Raw genomic sequence first — 21,748 nt, 5'->3', positions numbered from 1 at the left:
TATGTATTTGGAGCAGATGCCCCCCATTACTGGCAGTGTATAGCGGTATGGGCAGGGGTGGGGGTTGTTATGTAATTGGAGCAGATGCCCCCATTACTGGCAGTGTATAGCGGTATGGGCAGGGGTGGGGGTTGTTATGTATTTGGAGCAGATGCCCCCCATTACTGGCAGTGTATAGCCGTATGTACAGGGGTGGGGGTTGTTATGTATTTGGAGCAGATGCCCCCCATTACTGGCAGTGTATAGCGGTATGGGCAGGGGTGGGGGTTGTTATGTAATTGGAGCAGATGCCCCCATTACTGGCAGTGTATAGCCGTATGTACAGGGGTGGGGGTTGTTATGTAATTGGAGCAGATGCCCCCATTACTGGCAGTGTATAGCGGTATGGGCAGGGGTGGGGGTTGTTATGTATTTGGAGCAGATGCCCCCATTACTGGCAGTGTATAGCGGTATGGGCAGGGGGGGGGTTGTTATGTAATTGGAGCAGATGCCCCCATTACTGGCAGTGTATAGCGGTATGGGCAGGGGTGGGGGTTGTTATGTATTTGGAGCAGATGCCCCCATTACTGGCAGTGTATAGCGGTATGGGCAGGGGTGGGGGTTGTTATGTAATTGGAGCAGATGCCCCCCATTACTGGCTGTGTATAGCGGTATGGGCAGGGGTGGGGGTTGTTATGTATTTGGAGCAGATGCCCCCATTACTGGCAGTGTATTGCGGTATGGGCAGGGGTGGGGGTTGTTATGTATTAGGAGCAGATGCCCCCCATTACTGGCAGTGTATAGCGGTATGAGCAGGGGTGGGGGTTGTTATGTAATTGGAGCAGATGCCCCCCATTACTGGCAGTGTATAGCGGTATGGGCAGGGGGGTGGGGGTTGTTATGTAATTGGAGCAGATGCCCCCCATTACTGGCAGTGTATAGCGGTATGGGCAGGGGTGGGGGTTGTTATGTAATTGGAGCAGATGCCCTCATTACTGGCAGTGTATAGCGGTATGAGCAGGGGTGGGGGTTGTTATGTAATTGGAGCAGATGCCCCCCATTACTGGCAGTGTATAGCGGTATGGGCAGGGGTGGGGGTTGTTATGTAATTGGAGCAGATGCCCCCCATTACTGGCAGTGTATAGCGGTATGGGCAGGGGTGGGGGTTATTATGTAATTGGAGCAGATGCCCCCCATTACTGGCAGTGTATAGCGGTATGGGCAGGGGTGGGGGTTGTTATTTATTTGGAGCAGATGCCCCCATTACTGGCAGTGTATAGCGGTATGGGCAGGGGTGGGGGTTGTTATGTAATTGGAGCAGATGCCCCCATTACTGGCAGTGTATAGCGGTATGGGCAGGGGTGGGGGTTGTTATGTATTTGGAGCAGATGCCCCCATTACTGGCAGTGTATAGCGGTATGGGCAGGGGGGGGGGTTGTTATGTAATTGGAGCAGATGCCCCCATTACTGGCTGTGTATAGCGGTATGGGCAGGGGTGGGGGTTGTTATGTAATTGGAGCAGATGCCCCCATTACTGGCAGTGTATAGCGGTATGGGCAGGGGTGGGGGTTGTTATGTATTTGGAGCAGATGCCCCCCATTACTGGCAGTGTATAGCGGTATGGGCAGGGGTGGGGGTTGTTATGTAATTGGAGCAGATGCCCCCATTACTGGCAGTGTATAGCGGTATGGGCAGGGGTGGGGGTTGTTATGTATTTGGAGCAGATGCCCCCATTACTGGCAGTGTATAGCGGTATGGGCAGGGGTGGGGGTTGTTATGTATTTGGAGCAGATGCCCCCATTACTGGCAGTGTATAGCGGTATGGGCAGGGGTGGGGGTTGTTATGTATTTGGAGCAGATGCCCCCATTACTGGCAGTGTATAGCGGTATGGGCAGGGGTGGGGGTTGTTATGTAATTGGAGCAGATGCCCCCCATTACTGGCTGTGTATAGCGGTATGGGCAGGGGTGGGGGTTATTATGTAATTGGAGCAGATGCCCCCCATTACTGGCAGTGTATAGCGGTATGGGCAGGGGTGGGGGTTGTTATTTATTTGGAGCAGATGCCCCCATTACTGGCAGTGTATAGCGGTATGGGCAGGGGTGGGGGTTGTTATGTAATTGGAGCAGATGCCCCCATTACTGGCAGTGTATAGCGGTATGGGCAGGGGTGGGGGTTGTTATGTATTTGGAGCAGATGCCCCCATTACTGGCAGTGTATAGCGGTATGGGCAGGGGGGGGGTTGTTATGTAATTGGAGCAGATGCCCCCATTACTGGCAGTGTATAGCGGTATGGGCAGGGGTGGGGGTTGTTATGTATTTGGAGCAGATGCCCCCATTACTGGCAGTGTATAGCGGTATGGGCAGGGGTGGGGGTTGTTATGTAATTGGAGCAGATGCCCCCCATTACTGGCTGTGTATAGCGGTATGGGCAGGGGTGGGGGTTGTTATGTATTTGGAGCAGATGCCCCCATTACTGGCAGTGTATAGCGGTATGGGCAGGGGTGGGGGTTGTTATGTATTTGGAGCAGATGCCCCCATTACTGGCAGTGTATAGCGGTATGGGCAGGGGTGGGGGTTGTTATGTATTTGGAGCAGATGCCCCCATTACTGGCAGTGTATTGCGGTATGGGCAGGGGTGGGGGTTGTTATGTATTAGGAGCAGATGCCCCCCATTACTGGCAGTGTATAGCGGTATGAGCAGGGGTGGGGGTTGTTATGTAATTGGAGCAGATGCCCCCCATTACTGGCAGTGTATAGCGGTATGGGCAGGGGGGGTGGGGGTTGTTATGTAATTGGAGCAGATGCCCCCCATTACTGGCAGTGTATAGCGGTATGGGCAGGGGTGGGGGTTGTTATGTAATTGGAGCAGATGCCCCCCATTACTGGCAGTGTATAGCGGTATGGGCAGCGGGGGGGGGGGGGTTGTTATGTATTTGGAGCAGATGCCCTCATTACTGGCAGTGTATAGCGGTATGAGCAGGGGTGGGGGTTGTTATGTAATTGGAGCAGATGCCCCCATTACTGGCAGTGTATAGCGGTATGGGCAGGGGTGGGGGTTGTTATGTAATTGGAGCAGATGCCCCCATTACTGGCAGTGTATAGCGGTATGGGCAGGGGTGGGGGTTGTTATGTAATTGGAGCAGATGCCCCCATTACTGGCAGTGTATAGCGGTATGGGCAGGGGGGGGGTTGTTATGTAATTGGAGCAGATGCCCCCATTACTGGCAGTGTATAGCGGTATGGGCAGGGGTGGGGGTTGTTATGTAATTGGAGCAGATGCCCCCATTACTGGCAGTGTATAGCGGTATGGGCAGGGGTGGGGGTTGTTATGTAATTGGAGCAGATGCCCCCATTACTGGCAGTGTATAGCGGTATGGGCAGGGGGGGGGGTTGTTATGTAATTGGAGCAGATGCCCCCATTACTGGCAGTGTATAGCGGTATGGGCAGGGGTGGGGGTTGTTATGTAATTGGAGCAGATGCCCCCATTACTGGCAGTGTATAGCGGTATGGGCAGGGGTGGGGGTTGTTATGTATTTGGAGCAGATGCCCCCATTACTGGCAGTGTATAGCGGTATGGGCAGGGGTGGGGGTTGTTATGTAATTGGAGCAGATGCCCCCCATTACTGGCAGTGTATAGCGGTATGGGCAGGGGGGGGGGGGTTGTTATGTATTTGGAGCAGATGCCCCCCATTACTGGCAGTGTATAGCGCTATGGGCATGGGTGGGGGTTGTTATGTAATTGGAGCAGATGCCCCCATTACTGGCAGTGTATAGCGGTATGGGCAGGGGTGGGGGTTGTTATGTAATTGGAGCAGATGCCCCCCATTACTGGCAGTGTATAGCGCTATGGGCATGGGTGGGGGTTGTTATGTAATTGGAGCAGATGCCCCCATTACTGGCAGTGTATAGCGGTATGGGCAGGGGTGGGGGTTGTTATGTAATTGGAGCAGATGCCCCCATTACTGGCAGTGTATAGCGGTATGGGCAGGGGTGGGGGTTGTTATGTAATTGGAGCAGATGCCCCCATTACTGGCAGTGTATAGCGGTATGGGCAGGGGGGGGTTGTTATGTAATTGGAGCAGATGCCCCCATTACTGGCAGTGTATAGCGGTATGGGCAGGGGTGGGGGTTGTTATGTAATTGGAGCAGATGCCCCCATTACTGGCAGTGTATAGCGGTATGGGCAGGGGTGGGGGTTGTTATGTATTTGGAGCAGATGCCCCCATTACTGGCAGTGTATAGCGGTATGGGCAGGGGTGGGGGTTGTTATGTAATTGGAGCAGATGCCCCCCATTACTGGCAGTGTATAGCGGTATGGGCAGGGGGGGGGGGGTTGTTATGTATTTGGAGCAGATGCCCCCCATTACTGGCAGTGTATAGCGGTATGGGCATGGGTGGGGGTTGTTATGTAATTGGAGCAGATGCCCCCATTACTGGCAGTGTATAGCGGTATGGGCAGGGGTGGGGGTTGTTATGTAATTGGAGCAGATGCCCCCATTACTGGCAGTGTATAGCGGTATGGGCAGGGGGGGGGGTTGTTATGTATTTGGAGCAGATGCCCCCATTACTGGCAGTGTATAGCGGTATGGGCAGGGGTGGGGGTTGTTATGTATTTGGAGCAGATGCCCCCATTACTGGCAGTGTATAGCGGTATGGGCAGGGGTGGGGGTTGTTATGTAATTGCAGCAGATGCCCCCATTACTGGCAGTGTATAGCGGTATGGGCAGGGGGGGGGGGGGTTGTTATGTATTTGGAGCAGATGCCCCCCATTACTGGCAGTGTATAGCACTGGATAGTTCGAAGTTGATACACGTCACTCTTAGCTTATCGATTATCCGGTTGCTCAAATAGGTTACAGAACCATCGATAATTATGAAGAAGACTTGGCACTCCTTATTTGTTATGCTTTGAAAATCAGTGAGTTTTATTTCACAAGAAAATTAGTGTGGCAATCCAATTAAATATGCAACGTTTCGGTCTACACACAGATCGCCAGGGACACTTGGTAAACTTCCACGTTCCACTCTGGAACGCAAGCGACCGACAGCTCAAGCCGGAACGTCACTGCCGGCTTCCGGTCTGCTCCAATACAAATACCAGTGATCGCTTCAGAACGCCAGCGCTTTCCTCCAGAGCGGACACTTCCGCCATCTCTCCTCCAGCGCCAGAGCAGCCACAGCACCGCAAGTCTATCCACTTTACTCTCGCTTATACCATGCAATCCGGGGAGTTAATATATTCAGTGCTCAGTTGTTTCAGCAAAGCTTGTACCCATAAATTGCTGACATTGTGTACTTTATATTGATAGACATTACTGTGCTCACTGTATTCTATTGTTTGCTATGGATCCTCCTATGTGCCGCTTTGTTTATCCTGTGCACTAACGCACATAAGGCATCTGCACCGTACGGCTCAAGTCCTTGATGTATCATCCACTATATGGTTATATGTTTTACTAAGATTGTCTCATATCTAGGACATGTTATCCCTACACCCGCCCGATACCTCCACCTTAACTCGCTGACTCCAGCGAGACTCCGGAGAGCATCACACCGCCAAGATCTACCCCGAAATCACGACTCATGGCAATGACACAACGTCCGTGACTTCTACTATACAAACAGTTATCCACATGTCTCCAGAACTAACTAGGTAAAATTGTGTATATAATTGATTATTGTTTCACCATATTTGACCCTTATTCACTTTTTGTTTTGATATAGTGCCTGACGAAGGTCAGTGTGTAGACCGAAACGTTGCATGTTTAATTGGATTGCCACACTAATTTTCTTGTGAAATAAAACTCACTGATTTTCAAAGCATAACAAATAAGGAGTGCCGAGTCTTCTTGATAATTATAGCACTGGATAGGGCCTAACTTGCTGATCGTGGGGGGGGGGGGGGGGGGGCAGTGATAAGACCCCCACAGAACATGAGAACGAGGTATGCGATGGAGTCCCAGGCACCTCAGTCGGACCCCTTGTCACTCCCGATGATTAATGGATCATGACTATTCTGCTCCATTCGTCTCTATGGAGCTGACGGAGATCGGATAGGGCCTAATTTGGTTTGTGGGACAATCCCTTTAAACCCTCATCGCTGTAAGCTCTTGTCTGTGTGATGCTTGGAGGTCAAGCTGACAGCAGATCCCATACTAATGTGTAACGCTCATACGGAGACTGGGATGTGTCATGGATATCCTACTGCTAAAGGTTTGCATCGGGAGATGTTCCCGAGTTGCATCATACAGATACGTGATGGTTACATGTCCGATGCTGCTAAAGGTGAGACCCCACTAATTAGACAAGGGGGTCTTTTGACTTAGACTGAAGCTGATTGATATTCCTTCCTACTGTGTTCCCAGGATTGTGCAGCTGCTCGTCAATCACGGTGCCGATATCAACCAAGAAACCGGCAGTGGAAAGAACAGGTACATATGTCCTCAGTATGAACGTTATTCAGATAAAAAAGGTAAAAGTTGCACAATGGCGCACATTTAAATTCTTTTTCAAGAACCACAACAGGAATTTAGCCCATGTGTGTTGTGAAGGAAGTCACAGTATTTGTCATAAAACTATGGAAAGCTTGGAGCTCCTCAGGCTCATTTGCATAAAGTATTTCATCCTGGAGGTAGATGCCCTTAAACAATGGGGGTCATTAACTAAGGGCCCGATTCGCGTTTTCCCGACGTGTTACCCGAATATTTCCGATTGTACCTGAATTGCCCCGGGATTTTGGCGCACGCGATCGGATTGTGGCGCATCGGCGCTGGCATGCACGCGACGGAAATCGGGGGGCGTGGCCGAACGAAAACCCGACGGATTCGGAAAAAACGCCGCATTTAAAAAACGAAAATGTGTCGCTTGGGAAGCGCTCACCTTCACCTGGCCCAGCTCGGTGTATTCCGGCGCGTTCAGATGATTTTCAGCGCAGCAGCGCCACCTGGTGGACGGCGGAGGAACTACCTTCATAAATCCCCTCCGGACCCGAATCCTGTTCAGAGAACGCGCCGCTGGATCGCGAATGGGCCGGGTAAGTAAATCTGCCCCAATATCTATCACTAGGAATGAGTGGAATCAGATGCTCAAACCAACACATAACGGCCGTGATAGGTTCTGGCACCGATCGTGGATGTAAACCCTTCAAATGCCACTGTGCACCTGCGCATCGCTGACATTTACAGGGTTAATACAAGCAATCGGTTCCAGCACCAATCACAGGTATCACCAGCAGGGGGGAGCCGAACCTGAACTCATGGCTGATGTCTCCATCGTTGAGGTTCATGTTCGCTCATCCCTATGTATCACTTATCCAGTGCTCCCATCTCAAGAGCCGGGATCTTCTGAGAAGCGGGAGGGTGGCGACATTATGCTCTCCGGTTGGAATATCTTTCTTTGCCTCTACCATTCCTGAGCATTCCTGGGTGGCAAAACTGTCAGCTGCGTGGTCCTGGGGTGCAGTAGCTAACCTGGCACCACCCATCTGACAGTGGTGAGTTATTATATATTGCTTGCCGAAAATCGCAGTGCTGATTGCTCAGGTGGCCAGAGATAAAATTCCATCTGCTCCAGAATCGGCATAGATGCACCTATTAAAGGAAACCTACCATTTGATTTGATGCAGTATGAAGCAAACATACCCTGAGAATGCTGTAGCTACACTGATGCAGGATCAGATCTTGGTTAATCCCTGTGCTGAGTGGTTTTGCTGATAAAACGGATATAACATTATGATAATGAAGCTCTGTCCCTTTTATGACTCTTTCAGCCCTTGGTTCAACGCTTCTACTAGCACATGAGTTTTTCTCTACTGGAGAGGATGATGCAATCACTCTTCTCCCTGCCAGACAGAATAATCAATTGCTGCACCATCCCCCAGCTGCTGTGTATGAGTGATCCAGCTCAGGTTGATTAGTCATGTCTTGACTATTTGTAATTACAAGCTCAGTGTCTAATGTGTTGATCGAGGCAGCCAGCCTGACCCAGCTTTCCCAAGGTCCTGAATGGTATAATTGTTTTTTCAGCAAAACCACTCAGCACAGGGATTAACCAAGATATGTTTCTGCATCAGTGTAGCTACAGCATTCTCCATGTGCTTCATACTGCATCACATCACATGGTAGGTTTCCTTTAAAGGCTGCAATGAGCTCTAGTTGTGGCGATGGTGAGGGATCCCTTTAAGCTCCCGCTCCAGTTTCTAGTTACAAACTTTATTGTTCCTCTAAAACTCCACAAAATTAAACCAATTCTTTTATTGAAGTAAAATAAAAGTAAAAAAAAATGTAATCTAGGTAAATGTGAGGAAAAGATGAAAACGCGCCGGATTCTTCCAGAGACGCTCCAGACTTTTTCCTTTTTCTTCTAAGAAAATAATTATCCTGCAATGTAATTGTAGATTTTTGCAGCAGATGGAATGTGAGAGTCATAACAATCAGCGCAATTTGTTTGCAGGAAGCAGAATATCTTCTTTAAATAACCCCCGGAATCGTACGAAAATTCAGCGCCACCTCCTAAATAGATCATTACACACAATCTCTGCAGATTTCATCACTTATGGGCTTTGCTTTGGAATATTATAGCAAGGAAAAGGGAGAGCTCAAGATTCTGTTCAGATGGGGACAAATTATTAGAGTGTATTAAAAAAAAAAAAACATTTTTAAAGGTGCTATTGACATAAAATTCTCACCATCCAATCCACACTGGAAAGATGTCAGTGAATGATGTGTAATGATGAGAAATGACACAAAAAGTATTGAACACATGAAGGAGCAGCAAAAAGTTATGGAAAGTCATGACACCAGCTGGAATCTATTAGTAATAATGAAGCAATTTGACTTGGTTGGTCCACTATAGAGTAATGGAAACAGTGTAGCTAATTGTACTCTACTGTTTCTGTAAATCCAGTCTATGTTATGTACAAGAACGGCAGCCGTGGCGGCAACTCTGACCGCCTCCGTGGCAGCAGCAGGGCCGGTCTCATCTCAGCCACGATTACTTTAAGCCTTTTAGGTACAAACACCAAAACGGGATTATATATGATCACACATCAGGAAAACGAGGGATAAAATGTGCAATAGAGCAGAAGAGGATAAGACCCCCATGAGCCCTGCGCTGTATGAATATTATGGCCCCTACAAGTCTGGAGTCACTTCCTACATCTGGTACTAGAAGCAGCTTCTTTGGGAATGGAGGACGTGTCCCTTCTGCTGCTTTCAATCTACAGTTTCAGGACCTTTGGGGGACCTGAAATGGCTTTGTTTGTACATGTGTATTGGAAGCAGGGACAGATCTATGAGGATTTCATGGGTGAAGGTCCTTCTCAGTATAAAATGTGGTTGGTGGCTTGTGTGGGCACGGGCCTCGGGCTACCACCCATGTTCTTATCCACTACTGCATTAGCGAGACTGCTGAGAAAAAGGACCTCCAAATCGTAGGCTGAAATGCAACATTGCCCTATACTGGTATAAAGGACCCATAATAGCTCAATGTACACCTTTATATATGAAAGGAAATGCATCTTTCTCCACTACCTTTGTCACCCATCATCCTCCCTCCAAATTTACTAAATGCTGTATTCCCTCTTGCTAGCAACAAGACAGAAGCTTAAGGAGGTGTCAGATGAGGTAAAACCTCTATGGAGAGGCAGTGAGTCACAGCAGCGAGGTCCTAGGTCTCCACCCACCAGATGAAAGTGAAAAATTAGAGCCATAATATCCACATTATCCCTCATGTACACACACTGGGGCTCATTTACTAAGGGTCGGAACGGCGCACTTTGGTCGGGTTTCCCGAATTGCCCCGGGATTTTGGCGCACGCGATCGGAATTGTGGCGCATCGGCGCCGGCTTGCAAGCAACAGAAATCGGGGGCGTGGCCGCCGGACAACCCGATGGATTCGGAAAAAACGCGGAATTGTGTCGCAAGATCAGCATTCACATGCACCAGGAAGAAGAAGGTGAACTCCGTGGGACCTTGGGGCAGCAGCGACACAGGAAGGAACTCGGACGCACGATCTTAGTGAATAGCAGAAGACCCGAATCCTCGTCAGACAACGCACCGCAGGATCGCGACGGGACCAGGTAAGTTAATCTGCCTTTAAGTCGCCTTTAAAAGTAAAAACCCTGTACAACACCTGAGAGAGCGGGTTATATAACAAGCGCGCGCCGCCGCTCACCTGTCTGAATGAATCTGCTGAGCGCAGCGCTGGCTGAGGACACGGGCTGAGCACACAGCTGTGTCCTCACTGCACTGGGTGTTTAGCTCCCGTTAATGGCCGGCCTTGTCCTGTACGATTATTCCCTGCACGGTGTTTTATAAACAAGTGTCAGAGAACGCGGCCAGAAAGACGGACGCGCGGCTCCTCTGCTCCTCGTGCTCTGTCACCGTCAGCGCAAACCTGTTATTTTATTCACCAGCCACAAGGAAACTAATGCACAGGTTTGTTTTTGCTGCAGTAAAACCCTTCATTTTTCTAGCAGAGGGAATTTTATTTTTGATCGTCTTTCAGGACCGTGACCGCTACAAAGGAAAAAACAGCGCGATAAAGACCGCAAGGAACTGATGGGGCTGAAGATACGTGTGTCCCTATAAAGGAAATCTACCATGAAAATCCCTCATGATAAACCAGGGACATTACTCATAGATCCATGGAGTCCTGCCTTCTAAAATCAACTTTTATAATTATTCTAATGAGTCAGAAGTGGGGCATTGCCATAACCCCTATGTGTTTCAGCTTCACGTGCTGTTACACAGTCTCCCTGCTCACTCTGCCCTTCTGGCTCATTAGCTGTTTCAATACGCACGTGTGAACGCACCGTCAGGACGACTCATTACCATAATATCTCCACGACTCTCATAGACAGCGCATGGGAGTGCCTAAGGGTGATGTCACACGTGGCGTTTTGAACCCGTTTTTAGTCCATATTTAGTCACGCGTTTTCAATCCGTTTTTGAAAACGCATCCATTTTTGTCTGTTTTTCCCAATTATCTTAATTAAAAACGGGTTCAAAACGCCACATGTGCCACCACCCTTGGATACCCACACGCTGCGCTCAGCATTTTCCGACGCTCCCATAGTATTGAATTGAGGGGCTGGACAAATATTCTACCTGCTGCTGCATCTGGACCTCAGAACCGGACCTCCATGATCGCCGGGGACCTCCTTCCAATCAGATTATTATATCCTATTCTGTGTTTAGGATGTAAGTCAGCTGGAGCCTCCCCGTCACCTGACACTGAAGCCATTTGTATCTTGTCCCTGCAGTCTGATGCTCGCCTGCTTCGCCGGACACCTGGACATTGTGAAGTATTTGAGAGAACAAGGAGCATCATGGGAGAGTCGGGATAAAGGGGGGTGCACGGCCATGCACTGGGCGGTAGATGGAGGCGACGTGAAGGTCATTGAGTGGATGATCGCTGACGGCTGCCAGGTACCGTAACCGCGTTTTGTATCGGTGACAGCAGTGACTTCTCTTGTGTGCGGAGGGATGTCCTCTAGTCCCTCTCAGGCTGAGCCCCTGCTCAGATCCCAGAGTAGTCATTTTTTTTTAAGGTACATCCAAATTAATTAGAAAAAAAAAAAATTCATTGCTGAAATACAAGGTTTTTGTATATAATTTTTTTATTTTGTTTTGTCCAATTTTATTTTACCCCATTAAACTACCCCCCTCCGCTCAGGTAGGGGATGAAATGTCCTTTCTATAATTCCTTCTTTTATGTGAAATCTCGCCCAGTTACCTAGATAAATACAAAACTCATGTGAAAATGAGCAGAGCCGAGTCATTTTTTTTGCCTGAGATGAGTACAGTTTAGAGGCTTCAAGGGGAGAGTCACTTCAGACACCCTGGTCTTTGGTTCTATAGTAATTAGATTTTCTAGGTGCTAAGCAGCCTCTAATCTTGACTCATCTTGACTCTTCTCTGCTCGTGACTTTGCCTGCAAAAAAATCTTATCTAAACGGCTGAGATTTCATGTAAAAGAGAGTGTGTAGCTCAAAGGGGTCGTGCGAGAGCTAAAAAAAAATTGTGTCCGGGACGGGGCTCCATAAAAAAATAAACATTTACTTACCTCTGCGGTCTCTTTGGCGCTGCGCCGGGGTAGTTCTTGGAATTATCTTTCTAATTGGGCAGTTGCATATATAAGAAAACAATGTTCCCATTCTGCCATCTATTCTATGGACCCAGGACACAGATAACTTAAAGGGGATGTTTTGGAGGTTATAAACATGGCCGCCTCCTTCCATAGCCGGCTCCTCTCCTGGCCTTACAGCTCAGCTCCATTCACTTCTTTCCAACTGCAATACCGGCACTAACCATTGTCAGGTGTGGCGCTGTGTGTGGAAGAAAGCAGCCATGGTTTTCCACCTCCAGACAACCCCTTTTAAAGGAAATCTTCCACCAGGATGAAGGATTATAAACCAAGCACACTGACATACAGGTGTGTGCCCCTCTTGCAGAACTTGCTCTTCTTTTTGCTTCTTATGCTCTAGTTTTTTAAGAAAAAAAGGCTTTATAAATTATGCAAATGGCTCTGAGGGGCTCCAGACTCCATTAACCCCTATGGAGACCAGAGCCTCAGGCTCATTTGCATCATTTTGAAAAACATTTTTTGTAAAAACCAGGGCAAAAGAAGCTAAAAGAAGAGCAGATCCTGCCAGAGGGGGCGCACACCAGTATGTCAGTGTGCTGGGTGCACAATCCTTCATCCTGGTGAGAGATATCCTTTAAGGAAGGGGAAGACCTGGAGACACAGGACCGGATATTGAGGCCTCGCTCTCCTTCTGCGCGGCCGCAGTCATAACTCTGGAGCGCTGATTGTTTCTCTTTCAGGTTGATGTTAAAGATTCATGTTCACGGTGGACGCCACTGATGCGAGTTTCAGCAGTGACCGGAAAAACGGACGTCGCTCGCCGGTTACTTGCTGCTGGAGCAGATGTCAATGTAAAGGATAAGGACGGGAAGACCCCCCTGATGGTACGGACACTGCAGCGTGTGTATATATATATATATATATATATATATATATATATACACACACATATACACTAACATATATACACACACAATAATATATATATACACACACACACATACATATACACTAACATATATACACACAATAATATATATATATACACACACACACACACACACACATACATACATATACACTAACATATATACACACACAATAATATATATATATACACACACACACACACACACAATAATATACACTAACATATATACACACACAATAATATACACACACACAATAATATACACACACATACATACATATACACTAACATATACACACACAATATATACACATACAAACACACACACAATAATATACACACACATACATACATACATACATACATAAATACATACATATACACTAACATATACACACACAATATACACACACACACAATAATATATATATATATATATATATATATATATATATATATATATATATACACACACACACATACATACATATACACTAACATATATACACACACAATATACACACAATAATATATATATATACACACACATACAAACACAATAATATATACACACACAATAATATATATATATACACATACAAACACACATACAATAATATATATATACACACACACAGGAAGTGTTGGAAATTAAAGGGAAATTGTCCCACCTGGTGCCCCAGTTAGTAATGGGCGAGGGGCCTGTGGTGTAGAACACGTGTCTCTATGTGGCCGCCTCGTGCCGTCATATTGGATGGAGGGCGAGTTTCTCCGGCGGTAAAGCGTTCGTGTAGCAGGTGAGACCAGAATTGTCTCTAATCTCCAGTAAATGTGGATTAATGGAAGAATAAAATAAAGACCCAGGACGCCTTTTTATTTCCAAAATGAAAGAGAAAATGACATATGTGACACCCCAGTAAGTAACGGGTGAGGGGACCCAACTATTAGGTTATGTCTGGGTCGTGGCCGCCATATTGGATCAAGTTTTATCCAAAGGGAAGGTGGTGATGTAACAGATTGTGGTTCAGAAGTTATCAGAGGTTGGATTGGATCCAGCGCCTTCAGCACCGGGGATGACACGTCACATAGCTGTGCATCATAGGGCACGTTCCCGGTTGTTGTTGCAATTTTGTGTTGGTAACTTTTGAACCACAAGAGATATTGCAGATCTGATTGTGACAATTTCTGGGACAATTCTGCTCTTTGATCTGTTACATCACCACCTTCCCTTTGGAGAAACTTGATCCATTATGGCGGCCGCAGTCCAGACGTAACCTGTTAGGTCCCTTCGCCCGTTACTTACTGGGGTGTCACATATGTCCCTTTCTCCTGCGTCTTTATTTTATTTTTCCAGTAATCCAGAATTGACTCCTAATGTATTGTGTGCGATCCTATGGGTTCCACATACACATAAATACTGGACTTAGGGGGTCACATTTACTTACCCGGTCCAATCGCGATCCAGCAGCGCGTTGTCCAATGAGGATTTGGGTCTGCCGGGAGTCACTAAGGTCGTGCACCCGATATCCACCAGGTGTCACTGCTGCGCCGAGGTCCGCCGGAGTTCACCTTCTTCGTCCCGGTGCATGTGAGTGCTGATCTTGCGACACAAATTCTTTTTTAAATTCCGCGTTTTTTCCGAATCCGTCAGTTGTCCGACGGCCACACCCCTGATTTCTGTTAAAGCCGGCGCCATTGCGCCAAAATCCCAGGGCAATTCGGTGCAAATCGGAAATCGTCGGGAAACCCGACCAAAGTGCGCGATTGGGACCCTTCGTAAATGAGCCCCACAATGTTTATCATTGGGATTCTGTATTGAAGAGGTTTTCGGGTAGATACAAGCAGGGGCCACTTATACTTTCTGATCCCTCGGGGTTCCCTATTACACAATTCGGGGAATTGGATGGGGTACAATCCCTTTGTGTCCCTCTGTCTCCGAATCCTTTTTGTGTGACTCTTTCTCAGGTCGCGGCGTTGAATAACCACGAGCGCTTGGTCCGTTCACTAATAGAAAAAGGCGCAGACTGCGGCATCACAAACGAGGTATGAACCATCGGCGGGAGGAATGGTATTGTGTGCGGAAGGGGAAGATAAGGTTTTCTCTCTTCTCTCCCCCCGCAGTACGGAATAGGAATCTCACAAATGGCTAAAGCTTTCAACAGACAGGTAGGAAGACGACGGCGGCTCGCGGACGCGGCTCACGTATAAGAGCCGATTCTCTCACCCCCCCCCTTCTTTCATCTCCCTGACAGAATATGGTGGTGATATTAGAAGACGTGAAGAAGAAGCTGATACTATAGGAGACGCCTCGCATCTGCGTTATAAACCTGCGTGTGATTACACTGACGGCAGAAACACGGATCCCTGCGCTATGACAATACATAAAAGAGCGACGCCTGTACAGGGGTAACCCGCACCCCAACACCCCGCATCACATTCCTTTCATCGTCAAAATGGAAATCATTTCAAATAATGATCCAGAATCTCATCTATTGCTTGGTTTTGTCTTGATTTAATGGGAACCTGTCAGCAGATTTTAACCCATTAAACTACCAGCCCCATCAGGGAGGAGATAACATGTCCTATAGAATTTTCTCACCTGTTTCCCTACATAAAAAAAAAATCTCCTTCTAAAATCAACTTTTAAAATTGCTAGTGACCCAGAAGGGTGTTACCAGAACCCCTCCGTGCTGCAGCTTCACAGGCTGGTACACTGTTTCTCCTCCCCCTGATGTCATCTGACAGAAGCACAGGAAGTTTCGGCACACAGTGGGAGGAGCAGATGTGGTAACGGTCCCCAGGAGCATAATTTTAACAGTTGATTCTAGAAGGAAGAAGGCCGTGGATAACACATATAAGAAGATCCCACAGTCCCGGTGCCTGATCCATGAGTAATGTCCCTGGTTTATCAGGATGGATTTTGATGGGAGATTTCCTTTAACGAATTTAAGATTTCCATCTTTAAGACCAGGATTGTGGTTCTGTGATCTAGTGAGAGGCAATTAAAGACAAATTAGCAAATGTGAGTTGCTGGTAAAAGCAATTTCCGCCTTGTTTTTTTTAACCTCAATCTTGATGTAATCTGAAAGATGAGATTCTTATCTTTAATATGACACAGAACATGTTCCTAGGTGCTTAAGAACTGATAACAGATGCCTTTGAGGTGGCACTCCACCGGCAGACTCTAAACTTGACTCATCTCAAAAAAATACAACTAATTTTCACATTTTTCTTTATATCCAAACTGGCAATATTTACGAAAAAAAGAAAAGCTCACTTCATCCCCTACATCAGGCGGCTGGTAGTTTAATGAGATAAAACCTGGTGACAGGTTCCCTTTGCTAATGTTTGGTTCTTTGGTTATTCCTCCTAATAAATGGAAATTTACAACTGGTGTTAAAGGGGTTGTCCACTTTACCCCATGTCTGTTGTAATGTGTGTGTGTGTAAGTGTGGAGGGGGTATTATAATAATAGATGAATATTGGAGAATTATCTCAGTCCTGCTCCGCTCTTTTGATATGTAAAGTAAAGCCTCCTGTCTTACCTCATCAGCCAGAGATTCCTGACCATAAAATGGCCGCAGGTCATGTGGTCTTATCTGTCCATGAGCAATCACCCTGCCAGGACCAAGATCAAGGTCCTGGCAGGGCGATTGTGCATGGACAGATAGAGATCACGTGACCAGGGGCGTAACTATAGCCGTAGCAACTGCTACGGGGCTCGGTAGGGTCAGGGGCCCGTACTCGGCCGTGTGTCCCGGGTCCCTCTATCTCCTTGGCTGTAATGGGCTGCACAGCGGTTCAGTACCGTTGGGACGCAGGACTGGATTTAGGGGTGGGCCCCATTCTCTTGCTCCCTGTAGCATGTTCCTCCGTGCAGGCGGGAGAGAGAGGGAGGGGAGGAGCCTGCAGCCAATCCCCGCTCTGCATGTCAGCAGCCCGGAAAGCCTCATACAGAGAAGAGGCAGAATGTCAGCACCTGAAGAGAAGAAGCCGCCTCCTACATAGCACCGGGAATCAGCCAGAGACAAGTCCTACCTACCCCCGGTGTCTCCTGTCACTCTGCCTTAACCATTGTCCGTGTCCTGTGTGCAGGAGAAGCTATGAAGCTCCTGAGGGTCCCTGAAACACATATGCAACACCCTCGCCGATGCAATGGCGAGGTAGTGTTTGCGAATACGTCCCATCTGCATATACCCACATCACACTACATGGTCCTGATAGGACATAGGGGATATTGCAGTGGTGAATCCTGCCTGGCAAGGCAGAGGTTAAGTATTTTGTATGATGCAAGATGCTGTTGTCCAATGATATGTGTTACATCCTGTGCTCTGTAAGCTGAGATGTGATTGGAGGAGCAGCCACCACCTGACCAGAGGAAGGTAATAAAACCTCTGGCCAGGAATGTTCTAGAGTAGTCTCTCTCAGGAGAGAGTAGAGATCTTGTCAGAGGGATTCTAGTTGAGAGAGATTCCAGTGTAGGAGAATCCTAGAGATCAGTGAGTGAGTGAGCAATCTCTGTCTAGCCCATACCAGAGCAGGAAGAGCCTAGCCCCTGCCTCTGAAGAGTGGAGCATTAGACTAGAGTTAGTGTAGTGAGGAAAAGGGGTATCATCTTACCTTTAAAGGTGATACCTGAAGCCCTACAGGACAAGCTGAAGCTTCCTACCAGGACACAGCTACCTCCCAGCCTGCCCTCTACATCCAGGCTGGTGAACTATCTCCTGAGGCTCCCTCCAACTCACATCTCAGCACTCCATCTACCTGTTAAAGGCACGTTTGCTGCGGTTCCTGCCGGTTCAAATAAAGAAGTCTAAGTTGTTTTCTTCAACTTCTGTCTCCGTCTGGTCCCTGCTAATACGGCTGCCTTCATCACCGGCACCCTGTCCATCACCCAGAGATTCACACTCGGGACATTAAGGGGTTGCCCCAGGGAGATCCGCTATAGCAGCCTCTCCCTCATCATTTCTTGCCAACACCACCCTGCTGGAGACCTGCCAGGCTGTAGGACAGCCCTCCGGTTCCCCGTACCAAGCACCGTGACAATAGCGTGCTTAGGCCGCAACCGCCAGCCACTCCGGTACCGCGGGCCCCGGCTGTCACCAGGCCACACCTCAAAGGCTAGGCCCCGGTGGGGGGATGTTGCAAGTGGCGTCACGAACAGGATTGATACTTCTGTGCCTTATTACGGCATTAAAGACTTTCCTTTATTAAAAAGACTGTGCTGCCTAACCCTGCTGCCATCCGGGTTTAGGCCCAAGTGATTGTGTGTTTCACATTGAACTGTTATACTGCTGCCACGTGCTGTCGAGCGCCGCTCCAGCACTCAAGAGGTTAATTCCTGCAAGAACTGTGTCAGCTCTGCTACATCCGGCGCTGCCGCGCCTGAAGCATTTTACCTCAGAGGCGTGTGGCGCAGCAAGTATTTCAAGCCCGCCAAATCTTGACTGGCGGGAACTCCAGAGGCGTCATTAGGCTCCGCCCCCTGCGCGAGTGGCGCGAAGCACCGTGGAGGAGGAGCTGGAGCGTGTGCGGCCGGCAACGAAGAGGGTTAATCGGCCATCTTGGATTTCGGCGCAGGCCGCGCCTGAAGCCTGCCAGCAGCGTGCGACTCATCCGGAGTTCCGGCGCACGTGTCCTGCCACTGGAGGAGAACACCGCTGAGCATCACCGAGCCCCTGCTGCCTGCCGGACATCGGGAACGGAGTCCTTCGTGTACCGGAGCTGTCCTGTCACCGCGGCTGATCCTGAGTGAGTACCGCTGGGGAAGTTAAAGGGGGGTAGAGATTGTTTCCGACGCTAGGTTATTGGCTCACCTCCCAGGGAATAGTGACTGTGTCTTAAAGTGCCCACGTCCCAATCTAGCCATCGCCCATAGCAACGGACTTTGTGTAACCCTACAGGCTTCCCTCAGTTAGGCCAGTCATGTCCACCCAGGACGAAGATACGGGACTGGAGCAAGTCCCGTCCCCTGGTCCCTCCTCAGGGTACCGGAGCATGTTAAGTCCTCCAGAGAGTCCCTTCAGCCCTGCTACAGCTAGTGTCCCTGGGACTCCCACCATGATGCCTCTGACTATGCCCTACTATCTGGGGGCCCCCTGGTTACCCTACTACGAGGGAGAATCACATACTCTCCCTGAATTCAGGGACAAGTTGTTAGCCACCTTCGCCTTGCTCCCGTTCACAGAGGAACAGAAAGTGGGCATCCTCATCGGGCAGTTGAAAGGACCCGCTCTCCGGGAAGTCAAGTCTTGGCCCCGAGAACAGTGTCAGAATGTGGTCCAAATTCTTGATAGGCTAAGCAACACCTTTGATAAGTGTACCGTCTCCGAGTTGAAGCAGAAATTCTTCGGGAAAAGACAGAAGCCCCAAGAGTCCCTCCGAGACTTTGCCCTCTCCCTACAGGAGACATGGAAGGCCATCACCTGCCTTGAGCCCAAAGACGCTAAAACTTCTGATCAAACCTTAAGGGAACAATTTATTAATGGACTTGTTGATAGAAATCAAAGGTGTCAACTAAAGATCATCTCTTCTCAACATGCCCAGGCCTCTTTCCTTGAGTTTAAGGAAATTGCCATTGACATATTTGGAGACCGACCACCTATTGGACCGCAGCAAGAGCCTGAATCCGTGGAAATGGAAGAATCTGCTCTCGCTTGCCATCCCACGCAGTCAGCATCACCTACTCCGGCGGCTCTAGAAGCTACTGGCATATCAGGACCGGTCCCTAATCTGGCGGACACCCTGCATCAAATCCTCGATCGGTTGACCCAGTTGGAAGTAACTGTCTCCGCTATGAGGAGGAAACCTCCAGAGAACCCGGTACGGTCAGCTACTCCTCGTGAATCTCCGACTAAACAGCGCCCAAAGGAAGCGAAGTCGTTAAGCACCTGGAGTCAGAAGAAACCCCGCCAGCGGTGCAGCTACTGCCATAAGTATGGGCATGAAGAGAATGATTGTCGTCAGTTAAACGACAAACCCTTGGAGCTAAGGGACGACCTCCAAGGGAAGAACTTGTAAGTCCCCGAGATGCTAACTGGATGCCCAGGTTCGTGGGGACTCGCCCCATGGTTCATGTAACCATCAATGGAGTTACCCTACCGGCCTTAATTGATACCGGCTCTCAAGTGACCACCCTCCGGAGTGCTGCCTTCGAGAAATGCCGAGGAAGAGCATCCTTAGTCCAACCTCCCAAGGCTTACTTGAACATTATTGCTACGAACGGAAAACCCGTTCCCATCCGCGGCTACTGGGAGCCCACACTAACCATTGGAGACACTGAGTTAACCAGACAGGGCGTAGTGGTGACACGAGTCCCCGAAAACGGTAACTTCTCCCTGGTACTGGGTACCAATGTCCTCCGCAACTGCTACCCTGAAGTGCTGAAGGCTCTCCACGATTCCCTGCCAACAGTGCCCAACGGTTCCCGGAAGGTAATTCAGGAGACTATGCAGGTTCTAGCGGCGCAACAGAAGTTTGCTGGCCCTAATGGAGAAATCTGCAGAGCCCGGATCAAGGATCCCCAACCTGTCCGCCTTCAACCTGGGACTGAGACGTTGGTATGGTGTCGAGCCTGCATGGGCGTTCAAGGTCAAGACTACCAGGCGATAGTAGAACCTCTACCAGCTGATGAAGACCTGCCCATTCTAGCCGCCAGGAGCCTAGTCACGGTATCCCGAGGACAAGTACCCGTTCGACTACTAAATGTGGGAGATTCCCCAGTGGACCTGAGAAAGTATCAAGCCGTAGCCACTCTCTTCAGTGTCCACCCTGAAGACTTGGTGGAAACCTCTCTGTCTGCCTCCCAACAGTTGGAAGTGAAGCAAGGTGCTGAAGATGAGCCTGCCGAGCAATCCTGGTGGCTTGAGCTCAATATTGGAGACGACGATTTTACTCCTGCAGACCAAGTACAAGGTGTCCTGGATGTGGTTATGAAGCACCACCGGGCCTTTAGCAAACACCCACTGGATTTTGGGCAGACTACTCTGATCCAACACACCATCCCTACTGGCTCTCATCCTCCTATCAAGGAACGATACCGGCCCATACCTCCAGCCCGCTACCAAGAGGTGAAGAAGCTGGTACAAGAGATGAAGACAGCCAACGTTATCCGGGAGAGTCACAGCCCATGGGCTGCCCCGATGGTCCTTGTGAAGAAGAAGGATGGAACCCTTCGATTCTGTGTTGACTATAGGAAGATCAACAATATCACCCACAAGGACGCCTATCCTCTGCCTCGAATCGAGGAATCCCTCGCAGCCCTAGGGTCAGCTGCCTACTTCTCTACCCTGGACCTGACCAGTGGCTACTGGCAAGTGGCCATGGCACCAGAAGACAGAGAGAAGACGGCTTTCACCACCCCAATGGGCTTGTTCGAGTTCAACAACATGCCGTTTGGGCTATGCAACGCCCCAGGCACATTTCAACGGCTGATGGAGAGATGTTTGGGTCATCGCAACTTCGAGACCGTCCTGCTATATTTGGACGACATCATCATCTACTCCAAGACGTATGAAGACCACCTCCACCATCTGGCTGAAGTCTTCCAAATCCTGACCCAACATGGGTTGAAGGTCAAGCCATCCAAGTGCCACCTGCTACAACCTAGCGTCAAGTACCTGGGACACGTGGTGAGCGCTCATGGAATTGAGCCAGATCCAGAGAAGATTGCAGCTGTCTATGACTGGCCTACCCCATCCACCGTACGGGACATCAAAAGCTTCCTGGGATTTGCTGGCGGCTCCCCTG

The 21,748-nt window shown here is 48.9% G+C and overlaps 1 protein-coding gene across 2 annotated transcripts in view; it reads left to right on the top strand.

Moving 5' to 3' along the window:
* The window catches only part of FANK1 (fibronectin type III and ankyrin repeat domains 1), a 93,392-nt gene extending 75,561 nt beyond the window's left edge, over nt 1–17,831 (top strand). For both annotated transcript variants that reach the window (XM_072130829.1, XM_072130828.1), the window contains exons 6-11: nt 6,347–6,412; nt 11,246–11,411; nt 12,810–12,953; nt 14,966–15,043; nt 15,122–15,166; nt 15,253–17,831. In XM_072130829.1, coding sequence (XP_071986930.1) covers nt 6,347–6,412; nt 11,246–11,411; nt 12,810–12,953; nt 14,966–15,043; nt 15,122–15,166; nt 15,253–15,300 — 547 coding nt within the window. In that variant the 3' untranslated portion in view covers nt 15,301–17,831. The remainder of the gene's footprint in view (nt 1–6,346; nt 6,413–11,245; nt 11,412–12,809; nt 12,954–14,965; nt 15,044–15,121; nt 15,167–15,252) is intronic.
* Nucleotides 17,832–21,748: the final 3,917 nt, after the last annotated feature.

The sequence above is a fragment of the Engystomops pustulosus genome, chromosome 11 (assembly GCF_040894005.1).
Source record: "Engystomops pustulosus chromosome 11, aEngPut4.maternal, whole genome shotgun sequence".
In the NCBI taxonomy this organism is placed as follows: domain Eukaryota; kingdom Metazoa; phylum Chordata; class Amphibia; order Anura; family Leptodactylidae; genus Engystomops; species Engystomops pustulosus.
This window is presented reverse-complemented; position numbering and strand designations above follow the sequence as displayed.